Source organism: Papilio xuthus, unplaced genomic scaffold (assembly GCF_000836235.2).
Source record: "Papilio xuthus unplaced genomic scaffold, Pxut_1.1 DF827714.1, whole genome shotgun sequence".
In the NCBI taxonomy this organism is placed as follows: Eukaryota; Metazoa; Arthropoda; class Insecta; order Lepidoptera; family Papilionidae; genus Papilio; species Papilio xuthus.
The window spans coordinates 5,832,840-5,854,013 of record NW_013530935.1 but is presented as its reverse complement, the minus strand read 5'-3'; the positions used below and the strand labels follow the sequence as shown (position 1 = coordinate 5,854,013).

Here is a 21,174-nt window from a genome sequence, read left to right as displayed (position 1 = left end):
TTTCGTAGTGACGTCCTTGCAAAACGTAGTCACGTCTTTTGTAATATAGAAAAAAAAAGAAAACATTTTTAGTATACGTTTCGTTTTAACAACAATAAAGACTTAGTGATTGATCAGTAATAATAGTGATATTAACTTTAAATCAGTTTCGATTTCATCGAACAAGGATCCTGCAGCTTTTTCCCCAGTTTGGGGCCATACTTGGGTTATTTTTGAACAGTACAACTAATTTGTATGTATATTTTAATCATTCATATATTTACAAAATAGAAAAATAATTTAATTATTTACTTTTAACTTAGACAAAAGGTAAGTTAACTTAAGTTACTGCATTATGTCACAATGCGTAAATCCTTATAAAACATGTTTTTATGCTACGTTCACATCCAAAACGATACATGAAAACATTATTTTTATATACTAATTTTAAACTATATTACTAATATTAATAAATATCGATTATATTACAATGAAATTATTAAATACATTTAAATATAAATACGTGGTGATCATCTACGTATATCGATTTTAAAGTGACGTATACTTTTCCACCATTGTGAGATTTTTTTGAGGTTATGTTATGTAATAGCACTTATATAGGTACTGAAAACTTGAAAAAACACTTATGGTTTAAAACTTAGTAACAGTTACGACATAAAGGTCTAGGGGTTCGAATCTCTAGAACTTTAATACTCAAACTCATACTTAATTGTCTTCATAAGTATCTTTTTCTTGGCCAGGAATATATTTCTTAAGTATATAAACATTTGCGTCCCGGAGGCCTAATTTAGTCCTATTTCCCTTCCCATCCTTTTTATTATAAGGAAAGGATGGGAAGTGGAAGTGGACTTTCCGGATGAAAGGATGCACGGAAAGGAAAAATATTTTCTTTCTGTGTATCCTCTCCTCCGTCGATTATAGGTAGGCAAAGCATATGCAATTGCGTATGTCTATGGGCAACGATCACTTCGCTATTTCAGCGATTTCAGGTGGCAGCTCGCTCGTTTGCCACCTTATGATATATTTAAAAAAAAAACATAGTTACGTACAGAGCCTGAATTTTCAAATAGTTTTGAAGTGTATCATTATATTAGTATTCATTCTTATGCATCATTATAGTATAGTCAGACGAGTTTTTTTTATTAACATGTTCATTTGTCTTTTAGTAACTTAATAATTGTTACTAAATTAATATTTTGTTTATGAATATAATATTAATACTTAAACTAAGTAAGTAACTTCTTATATCAGAGTTTAATTAAAAAGACATCGCATAAGAATCTTTATGAAACAATTCTTACTTAATTTAAACTTAAGTCTAACATCATTTTCAAGTGATCCGACAAGATACAAATAAACATCATACATTTATGTACATTTCTAATGTTGAACATTCTTTCTTTTTAAACAATGTTTTAAAAGTTAAACATAACTAGAATTTAGCAACTGGCCACAAACGATTTAACAAATAGTTCGCGTGTCAAAACTATATTTACAATTTTTAAGCATTCTGCAGTAAAATACTTTTGTTCCTAATACGTTTAATTTTACTTTGTTAGTAACCAAATGTATAAGAGAAAATGTATGTTAGGTGACACGAGGACAATGTTGTCGTAATTCATAATTACCTTAAAAATAAATTCCAGCTTCATATCTTCACGCGTTGACAAGAAGGGTCAAGACAGACAGACGGACAAACAACAAAGTGATCCTATAAGGGTTCCGTTTCTTTCCTATGAAGTACAGAACCCTAAAAAGAGATAAGATTATTGTTCTTATACAAAGGTTACGAAAGTTAAAATTTAACTTTTAAATTGAAGTTCCATTAGCACTAAACTAAAACTATACTTCAGTAAAATCTTTATCTATACTAATAATAAAATTTAAATGTCTATATGTAAAATAAAATACATTTCGGGAACATGATGTATTTATGTTGCTTTAAAAAAAAAAGATTTTCAAATTTTTGGTCTGTCAAATCTGTTCGCTAGTCCACGTTTGTTCCGGGTAATCTTCGAAACGACTGGACCGATTTTAACAGGACTTTTATTAAATGTAGTTAATGTATGCAGAAGTAACTTAGGCTATTTTTTTAGTTCCACTGTGATAAAGTCGCCTAATAAAAATGAAGACTGTAAATCCAGGGAGTACGCTTGTTATGTTAATACAAAAATCAGGTTATAAAACTCACTCCCATTCAAGTATAAAGGCATTGTTACTCGTCTCTAAAGAGCTTAATTAATAACTAACAGTTTAGCGTCGTTTAATGTTTAGCTATCCCTAAGCTCATTACTAAATAAACCATAGTTCAACTTGGCGAAGTTAAATAGCCCTAGAACGAAAATTCAAGAAAACGATTCGTTCCATTGAACTTTGTTTAGCTTCAAAAAACTTAAATTTTCTAGCAGTCGCCAGCAACTCCGTTCCCGTAGATTTAAAAAAAAACAGTAGCCTATGTATTTTTCCAGTGTATGTTCTACATCTATGTTTGCTATGGCAAGGTTCCTTTTTTTTTCAGTGGCAGCAAGGTACTTAACTTGGTTTTCATTTTGCGTCACATTTATCTATTCATTGTCTTTATATCAAAGGTAGATAACAAATCTGCAATATTTTTTTAATATCATAGTCTATGGTAAAGGGTCACTTTATCAATGTTTTAATATTAGCTTCATCATCAGCTCACTATTCGTCCCCACTGAGGGGTTTGGAGCCTACCCTAAGTTAAGGGTGATTAGGTCAACCACGCTGGCCCAGTGCGGGTTGGTTGACTTCAGACATATCATTGAATTTCTTTCTAAGATATGTGCAGGTTGCATCACGATGTTTTCCTTCACTGTAACAACATAGGATAAATATACATCTTATATTCTCGTGTCACAATTTTCGTTCCCATACTCCTCCGTAACGGCATGACCGATTCTCATGACATTTTGTGAGCATATTGAGTAGGTCTGAGAATCGGCCAACATCTATTTTTAATCCCGCGCGGACGGAGTCGCGGGCGACAGCTAGTATGCTATAATATTAGCTTGCCATGTCTTAATTTAGGAGCGTCGGTGGCTCAGTGGTCAAGCACTTGACTTGCAATCTGCAGGTCCTGGGTTCGAATCCCGCCATGTGCCGATGTGTTTTTCGATATCCGATTTACATGTGTACGACGTTCTTACGGTGAAGGAAAACATCGTGATGCAACCTGCACATATCTGAGAAGAAATGCAAAGATAAATGTGAAGTCAAGCAAGTCGCACTTGGCCAGCGTGGTTGACTATGGCCTAGTCAACCTTAACTTAGGGTAGGCTCCGAGCCCCTCGATGGTGACGTATAGTGAGCTGATGATATATATGTCTTAATTTGCCTTAAGAATTAACTATTTTACTAAGCTGTTTGTGAAACTTCAAAATATCTATAAGTTAATCGGTATGGCCATTACTTTCAAGTCCACTTAGTTATAATAAATCAACGACCAGTTTGAGAGCTCTAGCGACCACTTTGCCTGAGTGGTCATCGATAGGCTCTATAGATACAGTTGAGACGAACTTTAGAACACTTTTATGAAAACGTTCAAGTTAAAAGTATAAGCAGCAATAACATATTTCTATTTCGTATAATCCTCGCTCTCACCAATAGCCCAAATACAACAGATAATAAAATAAAAAATAAATGTTAAAATTTCCAGTAGTGTTTATTAATCTATATCTTACTAATAATATAAATGTGAATGTAGAGATGGGTGTTTGTTTGAATGTATCTCTGGAACGGCTGCATGGATCTCGCTGAAATTTAGCATAGATGTAGAACATAGTCTGGAAGAATACATACATAGGCTAGTTATTAAGACAGCTAAGTATGATAAATGTTAATTCATAATTACATAAGAGAAAAATCAAATTTAATCAGGGATTATATAAGTGGAAAATAGTAAAAAAATCATTGAATTAAAAGTAAAAGAAAAAATATTTTAGTAAAACGTATAATAGAATGTCGTTTGATAACTCTGCCTTTGTTACGTTAATCTGAACATTTATTTGCTTTTTGCACACAATAATATTTACTCAAAACATCTGTCCGTCAATCCGTATTCTAAAGCCTTTTACAATTCGTATTTTTCTTTACTCGTGTGATTTATATTTTATAGTATTACTAATATTATAAATGCAAATGTTTAGATGGATGGATGTTTGAAGATATCTCCAGAACGGCTGAACGGATCTCGATAACATTTTGCATACATCATATAGTATAGTTTGGAAGAACACATTGGCTACTAATTGTTCTTTTAATTGCGCGCGGACGGAGTCGCGGGCGACAGCTAGTTTTGGTATAAAAATTTCGGTTATAGAAACTCAGGGAAATAGTTAAAATATACTATATTAAAGAATTCTTTAAATATTCTTACAACTATTTATCGCTAAAATTCAAAGTCACCGCAGAAATTACAACGAAATTATATTAGGGTATATATTAAAATTGATCAATTCTATTTAAAACTATTTATCTATAGATAAAAATAAACGAAGCATTTACACAAAAATTGCTATAATAATTTGGCTATAAAAAGCTTTCAAACAATGCGATTGAAGGCGATACGACAAAAACATCGACAACCGCCCGAATACAAAGTTGAGCCGAGCTTTTTATTTACCTTTTAAGCTTATACTTCGACACTTTGAGAATATTTCAAGCATTAATACCTTCGACTTTTCACGTTACAAATGTCAAAGAGTTGTCAGTTTGTTGTGTACTATTAAATAAAATTTAAACAAATTTCCACAATAAATTACATATTATAAAAGGGAAGGGTAATTATTCTATCCTGCTCTCTTTAGTCTATTATTTATTTTATCTGTCTATTCTCTAAAGTAAAAAAATCACACCGTTACAAATCAATATATATATATTGATTTGTAACGTATTTTTTTTTGTTTTCAACTTTCAACTTTTGTTGTTTTACTATTATAACATTCGTAAGAAACGGGATACCAAGATAAGCTGTTTGTCCAAATCACTGGCTGTCGCCGACTCCGTCCACACGGTATTAAAAAAAATATTAGAAACCTTTGTGTTCTTCCATACTATGTTCTACATCAGACGTTCTGCAGATACCTTCTAACAAAAATCCAAGCATTCGCATTTATAATACTAGTAAGATGATTTTTGTCATTATTACATTTCCTTGTGTCTCGTTTTCCGTATTTTATAAATAAACCGCATTAATAGCTTTTCTATCACTGGGCCAGATTTACTAGTCGCTTCAAAGAGCTTCTCGACTATATGATAGGTATCGTCGCCAGACAGTCTGGCCAGGAATTCAGGCTCAATATCGATTGTGGCTAGAATTAGCACCGTAGTTCCTCTGTTATGCAAGTCGACCTTGTTGTAGATACCCTGATTTTAATCTTTATAATACTGCATATGGCTTCGGATCTGATGGCCAGTGACATATCAGTCAAGTTGAATAGGGCAAGTCATTTGCATTATTTTACTAAGTTGAATTCTTTCCAAGAAAATGTTGCGACAGTATTTTAATGTCATCCGAATCGCGATCTGGGTCAATCGGTTGGAATAATATAAGCTATCAGCCAATGTGTTTAAAGAATAGTCCAGTTTTAACATACATGAAAGCTCCCACACCTTATAAAGTATAAAAGTTCATGAAATGACATCTAAAAAAGGCCAATTATGAGAACGTAAGTAAGACTGCGGAAATTAAAAAAGTTTTTGGCAATCCCAACATTTACGCTTCTCTCTTTTTCAGTTCTAAAGACTGTGATAGCGATGGCTTAACTTTATTTTCATATATTTCATTATTTTAACAAACTATCTTATATTTGAAAAAAATCAATAGTAGGTGATCGCTGGAGAATTAGTCCCTAAAATGTCTCAGGCTCATTAAAAGAAATTGTGTTTTATAGATTCAAAATTAACTAAAATATAACATGCTAAAGCAATTCACACAAGGCCTCAAGTAGTAAACATTTGGTGACTGTAAATGTCCTAATTCATCTACTCTAGTAGTGATGAGCGGTTTCCTAATTGTCCCGGCAGATCAAAACAAAGCAGGAAATAACTCATAACATGAAAATGATGTGTGTTTTGTTTCTGCCATGTAAATGATAAATTTTGGGTTCTCGGAATGTTGAATTATAAATTTAAGACATTATTAGTTAGAACCCTTTGGCACGAATGGCGCGCTTTTATTACCAAGACCAGTGTCAGATTCATTAGTGAGGGGACATAAACAATATTTTAATAAGGCTAGTGTTGCGCCGATATAGGGAATAGTGTCGGATTTTCTTCCTAATATAAGAAACTTGAAGAGTTCAATAAACAACGCTTAATTTAAAAAGGTAATAAGTGAAATTGACTACAGTAACGATATCTTATATAGCAATTATCAAAAGATCATCGTTAAACTTTCTACACCATTCAATTTGTAGAAGCTATAAATGTAAGGCTTGTCGCCTCTACACATAAAATAGGCTCGTTATTTCCCTTAACCGAGAGAGATTTATGTTCCCTGTGGATACGCGTGAATGATAAACGATCACCGACCACCATTACGCATTAAATACTAAATCGATATTTTTCTTTGCAGCCTGTCCAGCTGTGTCCTCCCGAAACGACCTGAATGCCACAGACAAAAATGTAAATAAGTAGACGCGAAGAAAATCTAAATCCAAAACGAAACAATAATCGAGAGTTAGAAGAAGGGAACATATTCACATGAAATGATACGGCCAAGCTGAAACAAGCGATATGGTCGCTTCTAGCGCCCCCACGCCAACATGGCCGAGGAAGAAAAGCTACCGATTCCCCCCACATTTCTCGAGAAAGTCTTGTTCTACACGACAGCATCGTTCGTTCTGCTCGCTACATTCAGTCTCTTCGCGTTTCTCTTCTTAGTGCCGTTCGTTATCGAGCCAGCATTCACAACAATTTTCATGCAATTCGATCCCGTGGGAGCGTTATGCGTCACCGCCCAAGTTAAACATTTAGTTGGAGCCAGTAACTGCACGTGGGCTTCTTGCAGGGAAGGTTGCACCAAGGACCTCTACGAGTGTACACAGATACGCGTCAACTACAAACTAGGAGAATATCCAAACGTAACGTCCACAGAATTTGAGAATCTGATCAGAGCGGAGAGGTCCTTAAGAAGGGATTACGACTACGAAAATAATTACGAAGCACCTATCGATACTATTCCAGAAATGGAAGACCAAGAACTGCCCGATGCGATACCTACGGGTCTGCAAGGCAACGACTCCGAATGGTACTTCACTGGAGCGAGGCTCTTTCCCAACGTGAAGGGTTGTGGATACCCGCCAATCCTGAACTGTACCATATTCTACGGCAAGTATAGACCTTTGGGCACCAACTATACTTGTTACTACAGCCGCGTGGATCCCGGTCTCGTAATAACGGATCTAGACATGTGGCAGAATACACTAAACCTTGTGTATGCTATGGCCATACCGATACCATCCTTTATAATTTCTGTGATATACTTGACATTTGCGTATTTTAAAATCTACAATACTGAGGAGGAATCGGAGCAAGCTCCCTTGCAAAGTGATGCTGAGGGTATGGCGACGGGAGACGACGGGAAGCCGACGACTCCCGGCTCCGACACGTTTAGAGAAGACTTGGCTTGCTTCGGCCACCAGCTTAAGATGCAGCTGGCCAATGAAAAGCCGAAGGAAGGTTTCGAGTCCAACAGCCCTCCAATCTCTAATTCTGCTTCACTGTCTGGGTAAGTTTCCACTTTCATTCCGATTTAATTAATATAGAGTTATTGTTGCGATAATCTCGGATACTTAACAATATTCGTGATACATTTTGTACAGACTGCATTCAATATTCAGTTCAAATGTACATTATCGTCATTTCACTGAGTTTACTTCATACTGAATATTAGATAGATGTAGAGATATAGTAGAAGCAGTAACATAATCAAACTAGGTTAATGAACCTAGATAGCTTCATGGTGACTGCGCCAAAAATTAGAAGCAACTAAATATCACAAAGACGATACAATTAAATAAATAATAATATAAAAGAGCTATAAAAAAGTAGTAAAAATACAATTGGTGAATGTAAGCAAATGTTTGAATAAATGATAAAAGGGGAATGGCGTCGAAGATTGATTGGCAGTGAAAACGCAATTTGTCTTAGTTCGTGTTATCGTGAAGGGTGCAGTTAATGTAAATGATGTTTCTTGTCACTTAAAATAGGTACTGTTATTATTCATATTTATCATATAGTAAATATTCTAGATTAGTTGAACTAATAGAACTTACCAATAGAGTTGTATATGACATACGTATCATCATCAGCTCACTATACGTCCCTACCGAGGGGCTCGGAGCCTACCCTAAGTTAAGGGTGATTAGGCCATAGTCTACCACGCTGGCCAATTGCGGTTTGGTTGACTTCACACATATCTTTGAATTTCCTTCACCGTCAGAACGTCGGATAAATGTACATATGTAAATCAGAAATCAAAAAATACATTGGTATATGTTGTGCTTGACCCCTGAGCCACCGACGCTCCTATGAAGTAAATAACACAAATCTTTTCGTGGGTTAGATAAATAAAAAATTAAATCCATTTTACAAGGAATGGCGAGACAAACAAAGAATATCAAAGAATAAAAGAAAATGGACATGTTATGAGTTATGATCCATAATTCCGGGCTTTGTTATACAAATTGAATAAAACATTAGTTTAAACTGACACTAAAAATTAAACAATACTTAAAAATAAATGAAAGATACAAATGTTTTCTAGACATAATTATACTTTTAACTTAGTTATTTTATAAAACAATTTTTACAAAATTACATCTGAATTTCTCGACAGGACCAAGTCGTCTTTCGTGAACGCCTAATGAAATGTACCGCGCGGTAGAGGTACGTGTGAAGGCTTTGTGCTTTGCAATATAAAGGTGGACTACTACTGTTTCGTATTGTATTATTCAAATTGAAAGCATATCAGTTTAAATATTTAGGAGCAGGTTTACACAACTTAAATACCACTTTTAGTTAGAATTTCCTTCAAAAACTTCATTGTTTCATTCTTACAGAGAATTTTAAGATCGAACAAAATATGATTTGAACTTGAACAAGAATGAATTTGAACAAGATTGAACGTGCAAAATTTCATATTGAACCCTAGGAAATTGTAGTTGTGTAACAAAATAGAATCATCCATTTCTTAATTTGACCCCTTAACGGTCATAAGGAGTGGACAGTGGAAAAATAAGATTGATAATGGTTATGGGTATATAATAGAAGTAAAAACATATGTACATATAAATATATATATATATTTCTACGATGGAAAATATATTTTCTCAATTGTATGCTCTTTTCACGCGCCCGACCAATTCTATTAATTCTCTCTGTAATTATATACAATAATTTATTTTTAATAGTATTTCAAATAAAAAACTTTGCAAACATCAAGTTTTTATATTTGTTACAAAAATAAAGTTTTTATTTATTAGAAAAATAGTAGAACAAAAATCTAATTTTATTTTTATAAAAATCACTGAAACAAAGTACTATACACAGTGCGAATTTCAGTGATAAAAAAAGAAAAATCAAGGTGGTGAAAATATCCCCTCTAACTTAAGGGTTAAACTTTAATCGATATCACATGTTTAGGCACTCCGATAGATGGCGCTGTTACAACACTCTAGTATTTAGTCTTTTAACTAATATTATAAAAACGATATGCTTTTTATATGATACGTTACAACACGATAGAGTCGTCTCTACCTTTATGTCCTTTACGCTTACGTCCACAATCACAAAGCGTATAAAAGTCTTAACACTAATGCACATTTTAATATTTTAAATTTAAAACATTTTACCTCTTTACATTTAAGCTTTGGATTAGGAATTTGCTTGCTTTGGTAATATCGCTTTAACACACATAAATGAATTTCCTTGTGAGACTTTTAATATTAATTTATGGCACATTTTAATACTTTTTGCAACATGTTTTTAGTGAAAACTAACAGATATTTAGGTTTGTTTTTTGTGGTGAGGAAGTTGTTACTATTGTAACTATCACTTTCATAGTATAAACTATTTAAAGTTATGTAATTTTTAAAAAGTTTTTTTAAGTTTTTATGTAACTGGAAGTCATAGAAACGTATCAACTTGTAGCTTTAAGAAAAAAAAACATTTAAAATTTTATAATAGCAATATTTGATTAACAATATTTCTTCTCGTTGCAGATGACAGGGCTCCTGAAGATGCGGCTTTGGTATCGGCAGGTTATATAAAGTGCACCACGAGCTAACATGAACTGTAAAGATGTAGGGCAATAACTCGATATGTGGTCACAAAGCTTAAATGCTGCTTAAATCATGAAATGCTAGAAGTAGAAAGTTCAATCACTTCGAGTGGAAAAGTGCGAGAAAGATTTTTTATAACGCGTTGTGAAAAAAAAAAGTATTTTGCAAAATTTTTCGTGATGTATTTTCTATTTCGAAATATTATTGTAATATTCATTAATATTTAAGATCCGAATATAAATATTATTTAAAAAATAATATACCATTTTTTACAATAATTATTAAAACACATATTTTCTAAACAATAATTTTATTAAATTTTCAAATCTATTCGACGTATTATAAAGTCGTTATAATTATTTAATAGAAATGCCTTATTAAAATAAAATAATTTCATTTTAATGTACATATTTATAAGTACATAATCACGGCAAATATTTCGCGAAAGAAGGCGTCTCTCAAATGTTTAAAGGATGTTTCAAAAAATGTTTTTATTTATAAATTTATTGCTCAATATTAAGTCGATTTCAGATGTATTTGTTATAGAGAATGTCACGAAAAATAATTTATACCATTAATATTATAAGAGACAAGATTTTTAATTCCCATAGATAAATTAAATAAACCATATATCACGCTGAAAAATACTCTCGATGTAATGCACGCGTGCAAAAAATAACCATTTAATTATTATAAGTGTTCATTGAATCAATAAATTATATTTAGAATTAATAATTTAATGATTTATTTTTAATTTTAAAATATTAATAGATAAATTAAAATTTAATTTAAAATAAATATAATTTATGGACACTGAAGCGAAACTTCTAATTTATTTTGTTGCATCTTAAAAATAGATTTTACAAAACCACGTCCTATTAAACTAATTTCACAAATCCAATGTCGATTATAATTATAAATAAAAATTAAAAATTACTCAAAATTTAGGCATAAGAGGCTACAACCCGCCCATTGTAAAGGATGTTCCCTAATCCGCAAGGCTGAACGATTAATTTAAGCCTGAATTGGAAACGTTAGAAAATTTTATCGTCCCAGCCATATGTAGCCAGTATCGATTTTTCCGTCCCATGCCTAACTTTTTAAAAATTCATCGATACACATACTATGTCCATAGTAATCCGAACCGACAACACTAACTGCTCACACAAATATAAATTGTATTTCCATTTCAATCAATTTCTGAATGTTACATTTGACGTTATTTGCTATCGACTAATTCTCTTGTTATTTCTAAATGTTACATTTATTGTTATTTGTAAAACTATAAATATTTTTATTATTTCTTAATGTTACATTTTGCACTATTAGGTAAATATTATTTAAAACTTTTTAATGTAAATTACTGAATTAAAATATTTAAAAATATGTTGCATTTTACACTATTTGATAACGATTTTAACATTATTTAATACAAATTTTAAATGTTCTGATGTAATAAGGGAACATACCCACACTGCGTGACCTATTTTTTTTAGTATTTTCGACCCCTCCTTCCCCTTGGTGACAACTCGTAGTATGCCACGACCCCCTTCCCCCTTTTGTTTTTACGTAGTAACTCATAATTATAATTTTTAATCATTTCACAGGCAAAAATTGAAAAACAAAATAATTTGGCTCATACTCTTCTTTATAGCATAAGACTGCATGCATACTTAAATTACTAGTGAATTATGTATTATGAAAAAGAACAACTAACGACTACGAGACAAAAACCTGAGCCACACTCTCGATCCCGTTATTTTTTTTTAAATTTTCTGAGTAGTCTGCCTTCAAGAAGCATAGCTTCACTGGGCTTGAGGTGGCCTAGCGCAGATGGCGCTTAGCCTGAACCTAACAAGACTCGAGGGCTCCCTCAGGAGCCATAGCTCGGGCTGTTACTTCGTCAAACCCGCTCCTGTAACTGACCTTAGTATTGTAAAGATTCCGCTCCCCCCTCTAAACGGGTCACGTAGTATGGGTACGTTCCCTAAATTGTATAGTAGTATTTTCAAATGTTACATTTAGCGTTATTTCCTTTCTATTACTTTGTATATTCTGTAACATTATTTGTAAACTATTGATTATTCTATTTGTGTATACAATTCTATTTAAATTACATTATAAAATGATTTTCTTTTAATATGGATTTATTAAGATATTTTTTTTTAAATACTTCACAAACGCTTAAAGGAATATATAATATATGGTTGTATTACTATTTTAATTAATAAATTCCTTTATTATTATAATAAAAAAGGCTTGTGAATATTGCATTTGAGTCTATACAAGGCAGAATTATATTTATCGATTAAAAATAGATATCCAATTATCCAAGTATATATAAATCTTTTTTTATTTAATTTGATAAATTTTATTATTAAAACTGATAAGGAAATGAATTATTAAATAATTTTTATAATAAAAAAAAATAACAGAAGCTTTTTGCTTTGCTTGTATTTAAATCCCGTGTACGTGAAATATGTGATCTCTTTGCTTAATAATATGTAAAATAATTTTTAAAATGATTTTCCATAATATATTATAAATCTATTCATTATAGTGAGATGTATAAAAGCTATATAAATGTTAAATGCAATTAAAATATTAATATATAAATGAAAAATAGGCGAAATTAAATTTAAAAAAAAATGCTTAGACTGTGAAAATAAGAATTAGCTAGAAAACGCAAATACCCACGCACATGTTTAGAATTAATGCTCTATAAAATAAATTACCATTTAAGAAAATATATAATAATTACATAATATATACAGGATGTCCATGAAAGGCGTGTACAAAGAAGTAATACAGGTTCCTTGGTCGATTTAATCCGACTCAACTCTATCCAAAGTTGCGTAATTTGAACACTAGAGGTCGCGAATCTGTGATACTCCATTGTACACGTCTTTTCCGGACATCCTATATATTTATTTAGGAAACATGTAACACTGGAACGATTATACAATAGGTAACAAAGATCTTTCCATATATTTTAAATTACTTTAGTTTTTTTTCTTGCACTGTTTATTTAATTTTTTTGTAATAAATATTCAATTTATAAATTATTGATTAAAAAATAATTAGATTTATTTTTATGTTCCATCTAATTATTTCAATGGACTTGTTTTTTAATATAACGATGTATTCATATGAAAACATTAACAAAGGCTTTCACTGTCGAAGCATTCGTACAAAACTAATCGTCTCATTGTCCTTAATTATAACGAGAAAACGAATTTGTATGGATGTTTCACCAGTGGAAACTTAGCTTTATTATATTTCTGGATAAAGACCGCAATCTAGTTTGTAGATAAAAATGTTTTTTAGTAAGAAAATGAAAAGCAATCTTTTAATATCACTGTAACTTTAAGTCAAATTAATTTTAAGCGCTATTTTCAGAAAAACAAACAAAATATTTTATTTACCTTTAGTAAATTCGGTTGTGTATAAATTTTACTAAATCTTTATCACGAATGTATTTATTATTCTACTATTAATTTACTGCGTATTTAATTAATAATTGTAAAAAAATTCAATTAAAAAAAATATAACCTTGGATTTACAAGGTCGAATATGCCTTGTAAAAACATATTAATGTCTTACATTTTTAAACAGAATGTAAGAGATTTTTTTACAAGTATTTCGACAGTGGAAACGAATGACTTGATACAATTTTTTAATGTTCAATTACGTTCAATTATTTCCATTTTAATGGGAATCTAAACTATATAAAAATAAATTTACTATACTTATGTTTTTTAAGGTAAAATTAATCGTTCACAAAATGTATGTAATATTGCATGTTCCACTGCCATATATAATGTTTTGCATTTTCAAAATAACTACACTTTATTCATAGTTTCAAACTCATCCTTTTTTTACCAGAGAGGAATGCTTTATGCATACTCCGCGCCCCGGGGGGGACGCGGTAGTTATGTGGGATTCTCCTCCATATCGGAGGCATACCCACTAAACCTCTCTGTTTCTCCAAAGCATCGGGACGTGACCACGGGCACGCTTTCGCTCTCGTCCGCGAACCCGTCTTCAAACTCATCCTTGCTTATAATTAAAATGCAATGATTTTCCTTTTAATGATTCATTAAATTAATCATGTAAATGTAACACACACATGTATTTTCTATAAAATTATTATTTGTGTTTATATGTATGTATGTAACTTAGTTTATTTTTAGTCTATTTTCTTTTTTGTAGGAGAAATAACTGAAAATGTTACGATAATTTTAACTGTAACTGTGACTTTCCACTGAACACGTGAGTAATATTGTTTTCGTCTCTCTCTCTCTTATTATAATGGAGGAAAGAGATAACAATATTATATTATAAAAGTGCTTCACGAATGGAACATCACACCAATATCTTTTACGTTTAAAATATATTGCGCTCATTTAGGTCTCAGAAACCCATCGTAAATATTGCAATTTTAAGCTTGCTTTTACATTTTGACTCACTCGTAAGTTCAGGTCAACATATAATTTTTTTTACTTGCATTTTCTTAAAATTCTTCATGTTTTACTTATTACTCTCTTATGTCACAAAAGTCAAGAAAACTGAGAAAATTAGAGCAAAATTCTCACCAAATGATACAATGCGATATATTGTCATTATAAAAATGATAAAAGCATTTTTATTAATTTGAAACTGTTGCCTTATCATAGTTTTGTATATAAATATATAAATGAGAAAATTAGTAGTAATAAAATACACTTATTGGCTTCGAAATATTGTTTTATTTATTTTCTACCATAAATTTTAAGTAAAAACTTTAAAACTATAACTTTTTAATGTATTAGAAAAGTGCAGGAAAAAAAAATCAGGGAATTTTATATACACAGAATACAGCCCTGCAGAAAAAAATTGCTTAAAAAAGAAAATTTTTTAAATGAAAAAAAAAAACTATTTTTATGCCAAATACTGAAAATGCTGGCCACAAATAAATGATGGAGTTACATTTAGTTCTTCCTTACTAAAAGTTTCTAAACACATATGGGTTACAAATCCTGTACCTATAATATACTATTTAATTTCATCTGTAGGTATGATTATGAATATTATTTAAAAAGAAAAAATACGATTTTGCGATTTTTTCGAATACATTTGTTATCTACACATTGTCGTTGGTGACTAAACCCGCAGGTCCCATTCCAACGACTGGAGAGAGCCCTGCCACTGTCACTGCCCTCAAAGGTCTGAAATTAACAAATGTTAGAAGCAGATTTATAATAAATTTAAAGAATTAATGGAAAAACATTGTACCATGTATAATATCAAATAAGCGCCATCTACCGGAGAGAAGTAATAACATGATTTAACAAATGTTTTGTTTACATGGGAAATTATTACTTTGCAATTTATTAAAATTAAAATACGCTGATGTGTACATTTCGTGAGCTCAGATAGAATGGCACTCAATCCAGTAATTCAAAGATCTGTAAGATGTCGCTATTACAATACTATATTCGTGGAAATTGTATTAAGTTTGCTTATCACAAATAGATGGCGCTTTAATAAAATTATACAAAGCTCAATTTTAAGTATGAAAGCTAAGTACAAGCTTCGTTAATTATCTGAATACAAATATAATAATACTTGTAAATGTTTAGTAATGATTATTTATTGAGCTTACTTGAATCCCAATTCTTCAGGCGGTATACCGAGCTTTGTAAGCTTAGCTTCGTACGTAGCGAGGAGATCGTCATGAGCTTTCCGGAGTCGCGCTGCTTCATAGTGTAGATCTTCTATTTGAGTGTCTTTCAATTTCAACAGATCCTACACAAAAAATGCAAGGAATGTATTTAGTCCAATAAAAGAAAAACGAAGTCTATTGTTATTATTTTGATAAATTACAAAACTATTAAAATTATAATTTACTCACGTGTATCTCCTTCGGTCCCAGGTCCCTGGCTTCTAAGCTTTTCAACTTGGCTTCTAACAGGGATGTTTTAAGGGAAACCTTCTGTTGCACCTCGAGCACAGCCCGAGAGAATCGCGACTTCAATTCGTTGCGTTCCTTTTCTATCCTGTCAAATCTCACTTGAAGCACTTCGTATTCCCATTTCAATACTTCGAACTGCTTTTCGAGTGATGCGAGTTGTTTCGTTTTTGCCTGAAAATTGTAAGATTTAGATATTAATTAAATTAAAATATAAGCTCTTTTTTTGAACTTTCCTTTTTGGTTTGTCTTTTACTTTATTAACTGCCTTTAAGTCTATTGGAAATAATATCTTTACGTTCGCATTTAAATTTTTTTACTTTAAAATTGTAGCTTTAAATTTTCTACTTACAGCCAACGCAGCCTTATCTCTGTCATAATTAGACATCTGACGCTTTAACTCTTTGTTATCAATAATCGCTGCTTCAAGAGGTTCCCGCAGGTTCTTCGCTTCAGCAACTGCATCCTTAGCGACCTTCTCCGCACGTTCTTTAACTTTTTGCATTTCTTCCATTTGTTGCTTGATGCTACTAATAAGACCTGAGGAATAAATAACGTTATTTGATACTTAGTACTTTGAAGATTTTCAACTCATTTGATTAGATAATAAGTTACCTAAGTTATTAAGCGTGATGTCGTTGTAATAACTTTTGAGATCAGTAAAAGCGCGATCATGATGGGCGATCAAATCTGACAGCTGTTTATTCTTTCTCTCCTCCACTTCTGCTATTTCCATTCTATGTTTCACAGTAAGCTCTACTTTGGTCTCATGTAGCTTCTTTTCAGCCTTATCTTCTATCTGGCGAGCTTTCTCTTGAAAATCATCTCGGGCTTTAGATAATTCTTCGGCATGAACCAATTTCGCTCTTCTCAATTCGTCTTGAGCGGCAAGAGCTTTCTCTCTTATTTCTTGTCTGAGCATTCGTTTGTCATTCAGCAGTTCCAGCTCTTGTTCTGCATGTTCTTCTTTTGCTGCCTTCAATGCGACTAAATTTTCAGCTCTCAAAGCGGCTGCAGCGGCTTGTTGTTCATATTTTAAATGTTTTATTTTCTGCTTTTCAGTTTCTAAAAGCGCTTCATTCTCCTCTTTCGCTTCTTCTGTAGCTCTTTCTCTATTTCTCAGTTCAGCTTTAGCTTCTTCTAATTGTTGTCGGGTAATTTCCCAAAAGGTTCGTATTTTATCTCTCTCCAATTGAAAGTAATTTCTTTCCTCCCTCTCTTTGTCTAATTCTTCTTTGACTCGGAGAGTGAACTGCTCCAGCTTTTCTCTTGTCATCTCAGATGTGTCCACTCCATCTATGACGATGGCTGAAAAGGAGAAAAAGTAGTATAGTTAGAAAATATTATTCGTAGAAGCTAATCTATATGTTACACAACATACCAGGAGCCCTTTTTCCTGCGCCTTTTCCTTTGGGTGGCTGAAATAATTTTTAATAAATTTTATTATAAGTGGGAAGGTATTCTGATTACAAAAGTTTGGTATATAAGCGTAGAATTTATTTTTATAACGTTAAAAGTTAAAACGAAAACGTAATACATTTTTAGATATATTATTATATTATGATCTTATCTCTAATTTTTTTCGTCCTTGCAGTTTGCGTAAATGGTCGAAATTATAATATTTAAATGAATTAAAGAGTTCTAAACAATATCCAGTGGAAATCTTACCATTTTCAGCTCAGCTATTCACAGAAAGGATTCAAATAAAATTAAAGACACTATTCTGCAAATTGTTTGACAAAATAAAATTGACATTATTGCTAAGAACAACAATTCAGCTATGTTATCGTAACTATGGTTACAAGATTACTATTTAGTTAATCTGTAATCTGCCCTTTCTAAGGTTTTATCAAGTATGTTTGATGAAATAAAATTGATAAATAAATTTTTTATTGGACTCGTCGTAGAAACGTCTAATAAAATATTTTTTTCAAATTATTTTATTTATTTTGTATTTTAGGAACAAAACCTAAGAATATAGGTTGTCAAAAGCATTATCGATACAATGATCGTTTATCTGACGCAATCTGACGCTTTGGTTAATCGAAAAATGTCGAAATTAGACAATTTTCATTTGAAATTTGACACCGTTGAATAAACATGTTGACATTTTAGACGTTAAATTCACAGTCACAGTTGTTTGAAATCAATGTGAAAAATTTATAACAAGTATAATATCTTTACTAAATTTCAGTCATGTACAAAGTAAGAAGAGTTTTATTTCTATTCGCATTGGTTTCATGTCTTTTCGTAATAGACTGTGTTCTTGGCAATGTCTCGCTTAAACTGATTAAAAAATTATCCGAAAATCTTCAAGCATTGCCTAAATCAGTGAAAGAAGAGACGAAGGTCTTATTATTGGAAGGTGCACGATTAATGAATCTACCTCTTCTATGTTCTGAAGTTCTCTTTTTAGCTGTTATGACAGCAGTAAGTGATATTTTGTTTATATCTTTATTTGCATACATCTACTAATCAGGCCGTTTGGACATATTGGTTCTTCAAGATTAGTAGCATCCTCAAAAAGCAGATTCGTTGCCATTAACTTGGTGAGACAACCAGCCTTAAAACGACGAGTTCTCTGTTCTCTTTTAATGCATTCTAGCTGAACTCCGGGCATAGTTTATTTTGATTAATTTCCTGATTATTTCAGGTACTTAATAATTGGAGTTATCCAAACAAAAACGATCGTATAGATAGACTACTCCAGGAGAGCCGGCGTGGATTACAGTCCACCAACACATATCTGGAAAAGTGGCGACAGAAAAGAGTAAGATGATTATTTAATGGAAATATTAGTAGCATAACCTGATAATTATGAAGTGTCTTTATTTCCCTGCCCTTGTCCCACTTACGTAGGGCGCACCGGTTTTCCTTAATCCAAATCAATGTATCTGCCGTGATCTCAGTCGTCACCCCTTCTTAATCATCTCACCTTTCACGCAATCTATCCATCTCTTATGAACGATAAACTATTAATGACAATGAAGGATTGATTAGGTAAATTAATACAGTAAAAGTTTTTTTGGATACATCAGTTTTTAATTTTTAAATAGGTAGAAGCTGAAGAGAATAAGAATAAGGAGCCAGACTACGTGAAACCATTAAAGCTGGAAGTTCCAATATTACACATGGCTATTATAGATGTAAGTACTCCCAATGATTTAAGAGTGAAACCACATAATCAACACCAACCAGATGTGATGTAACCGGCATCTCATACCCGTAATGGATAAAGGAAGATATACAGGAAAAAGGACATTTTTTTTTTACTATTCAATCACACCTTTTCTATTTTGCATCTGCCACCTGGTAATAATCTATAATGTGAACAAAAGTTTAAATGGTTATATCATCATCAGCTCACTCGGCTCTAAGACTATGTTAGGGGTGACTAGGCTATAGTCAACCACGATGACCCAGTGCGGGTTGACTTTACACATACCTTTGAATTTCTTCTCAGATATGTGCAGATTGCATCATGATGTTTTCCATCACCGTAAGATATCATTTGTTCTATATAGGAGGCATGAAAAAGTGCTAGTGCCTACTGTTACTTTCCAGAATCGAGCAACTAACAGGTTTGACGCAAGAGCTCAACACGAAAGGGGAGACGCAGGAGACTCGATTAACATCACTGATACAACCTTACTGTCAGTAGCGTCAGTCAATAATGATGACTTCGAGTCAATAATGAAGTTAGCACGTGATGACGTCACCACCGAAGATATACGAAGCATCGAGACCAACAACCGTTATCTATGGAAAGTTCTAGAAGAAGACGATGATGATATTTAAACATTCAAGTACTTTAAATTCTTGCGGTCAAAATTGACTTGATTTGTAAATTCTAAATCTAATTCTTGGTGTCAATTAAATAGAATGTTCCAGATTGTGATAACAAAATACGGTGAATTACTTACTTTGTGCAAATAACGAGCCATCCATGGTCCAACGTGCAATAAATAATGGTCCTTGATTACATCTTTTTAATTTTTCTCCCTTACTCCTGGTATCAAAGTGTAATTTATTTAAAAGAAAACATATTAATTACAAAATTTCTTAGAATTTCTCATGGATAGACTTTCAGAACATCCTGTATAAAATGTTGGTAGTTCATTATTAACAAAATGCTGAACATAAGTAGAGATCACAGAAAAACTGAGAGCATAATCCCACAAAGCGTTTCTCACTAATATCGCACACTTTGAGTGTCGAATGATTCATAATAACCGCCTTAAGCTGACAGATATTAATTTAATACCCCTAATACTTTTGCAACATCCTATTGCTAACAGCAAAAATTTATGCATGAAATATAAACCTTAACTATATAGCTTCAAGGTTTAATATAATTTATACAGCATGTTAATAAGTTTTCCGCTAACTATGATGTGAAGGCGTCAGCGCCACTCAGATTAAAACCTTCAATATTTAGTGTACTTTTTAGAATGAAATGAAAGTAATTTCTTTATTAATTTCTTATGGGTTAACTATGACTATAACCCAAACAAAAGACTGAAATTATTCCTTGGGTTATTTTTCTTACGCTATGCTATTCTAACATATTTTATTCTATTATATGACAATTTTATAAAGAAAAAAATAATTGTTTATACCGAATAATTAGAAATAATCTGAAAAAGAACAATAAGTAATGTTTAAATTAAGTGATTAATTTCGAATATTTAATATACATTAGTGGACCTAAGTTCACTTATAAAGTGCACAAATAAATACGAAGTACATTTTCGTATATGTTTTTCAACAAAGAGATTCTCTTTGTGGCCTGTGATAGCCTTTGAAGTGGTACCGTTTTCGACAAAGCTACAAACGATACATTGTAATTCATGCTCTCGTCTGAAAACGTCATTTGTGATGTCGCCTTATCTTTTTGGACTTTTATAACTTTTACGTCTG

The 21,174-nt window shown here is 31.9% G+C and overlaps 3 protein-coding genes across 4 annotated transcripts; 2 read left to right on the top strand and 1 right to left on the bottom strand.

Moving 5' to 3' along the window:
- tipE (temperature-induced paralytic E) lies at window positions 1–10,533 on the top strand. 2 transcript variants are annotated; one of them, XM_013310466.1, is made up of 4 exons: window positions 1–232; window positions 6,596–7,750; window positions 8,861–8,910; window positions 10,245–10,533. In XM_013310466.1, the coding sequence occupies exons 2-3, from the start codon at window positions 6,786–6,788 to the stop codon at window positions 8,886–8,888; spliced, it is 993 nt and encodes a 330-aa protein (XP_013165920.1). In that variant the 5' UTR covers window positions 1–232; window positions 6,596–6,785; the 3' UTR covers window positions 8,889–8,910; window positions 10,245–10,533. The 2 variants fall into 2 exon arrangements, with proteins under 2 accessions (XP_013165920.1, XP_013165921.1); XM_013310467.1 differs by lacking the exon at window positions 8,861–8,910.
- Window positions 10,534–15,202: 4,669 nt separating this feature from the next.
- Gas8 (Growth arrest specific protein 8) lies at window positions 15,203–18,003 on the bottom strand. The gene is made up of 7 exons (XM_013310499.1): window positions 17,923–18,003; window positions 17,636–17,672; window positions 16,870–17,562; window positions 16,607–16,794; window positions 16,198–16,428; window positions 15,949–16,091; window positions 15,203–15,511 (listed from the first exon to the last, which is right to left on the bottom strand). Exons 1-7 carry the CDS (start codon window positions 17,923–17,925, stop codon window positions 15,427–15,429), a joined length of 1,380 nt encoding a protein of 459 aa, XP_013165953.1. The 5' UTR covers window positions 17,926–18,003; the 3' UTR covers window positions 15,203–15,426.
- Window positions 18,004–18,326: 323 nt separating this feature from the next.
- On the top strand, window positions 18,327–20,236 carry LOC106116642 (uncharacterized). Its single transcript, XM_013310533.1, has 4 exons — window positions 18,327–18,684; window positions 18,908–19,024; window positions 19,311–19,400; window positions 19,819–20,236. Exons 1-4 carry the CDS (start codon window positions 18,451–18,453, stop codon window positions 20,050–20,052), a joined length of 675 nt encoding a protein of 224 aa, XP_013165987.1. The 5' UTR covers window positions 18,327–18,450; the 3' UTR covers window positions 20,053–20,236.
- Window positions 20,237–21,174: the final 938 nt, after the last annotated feature.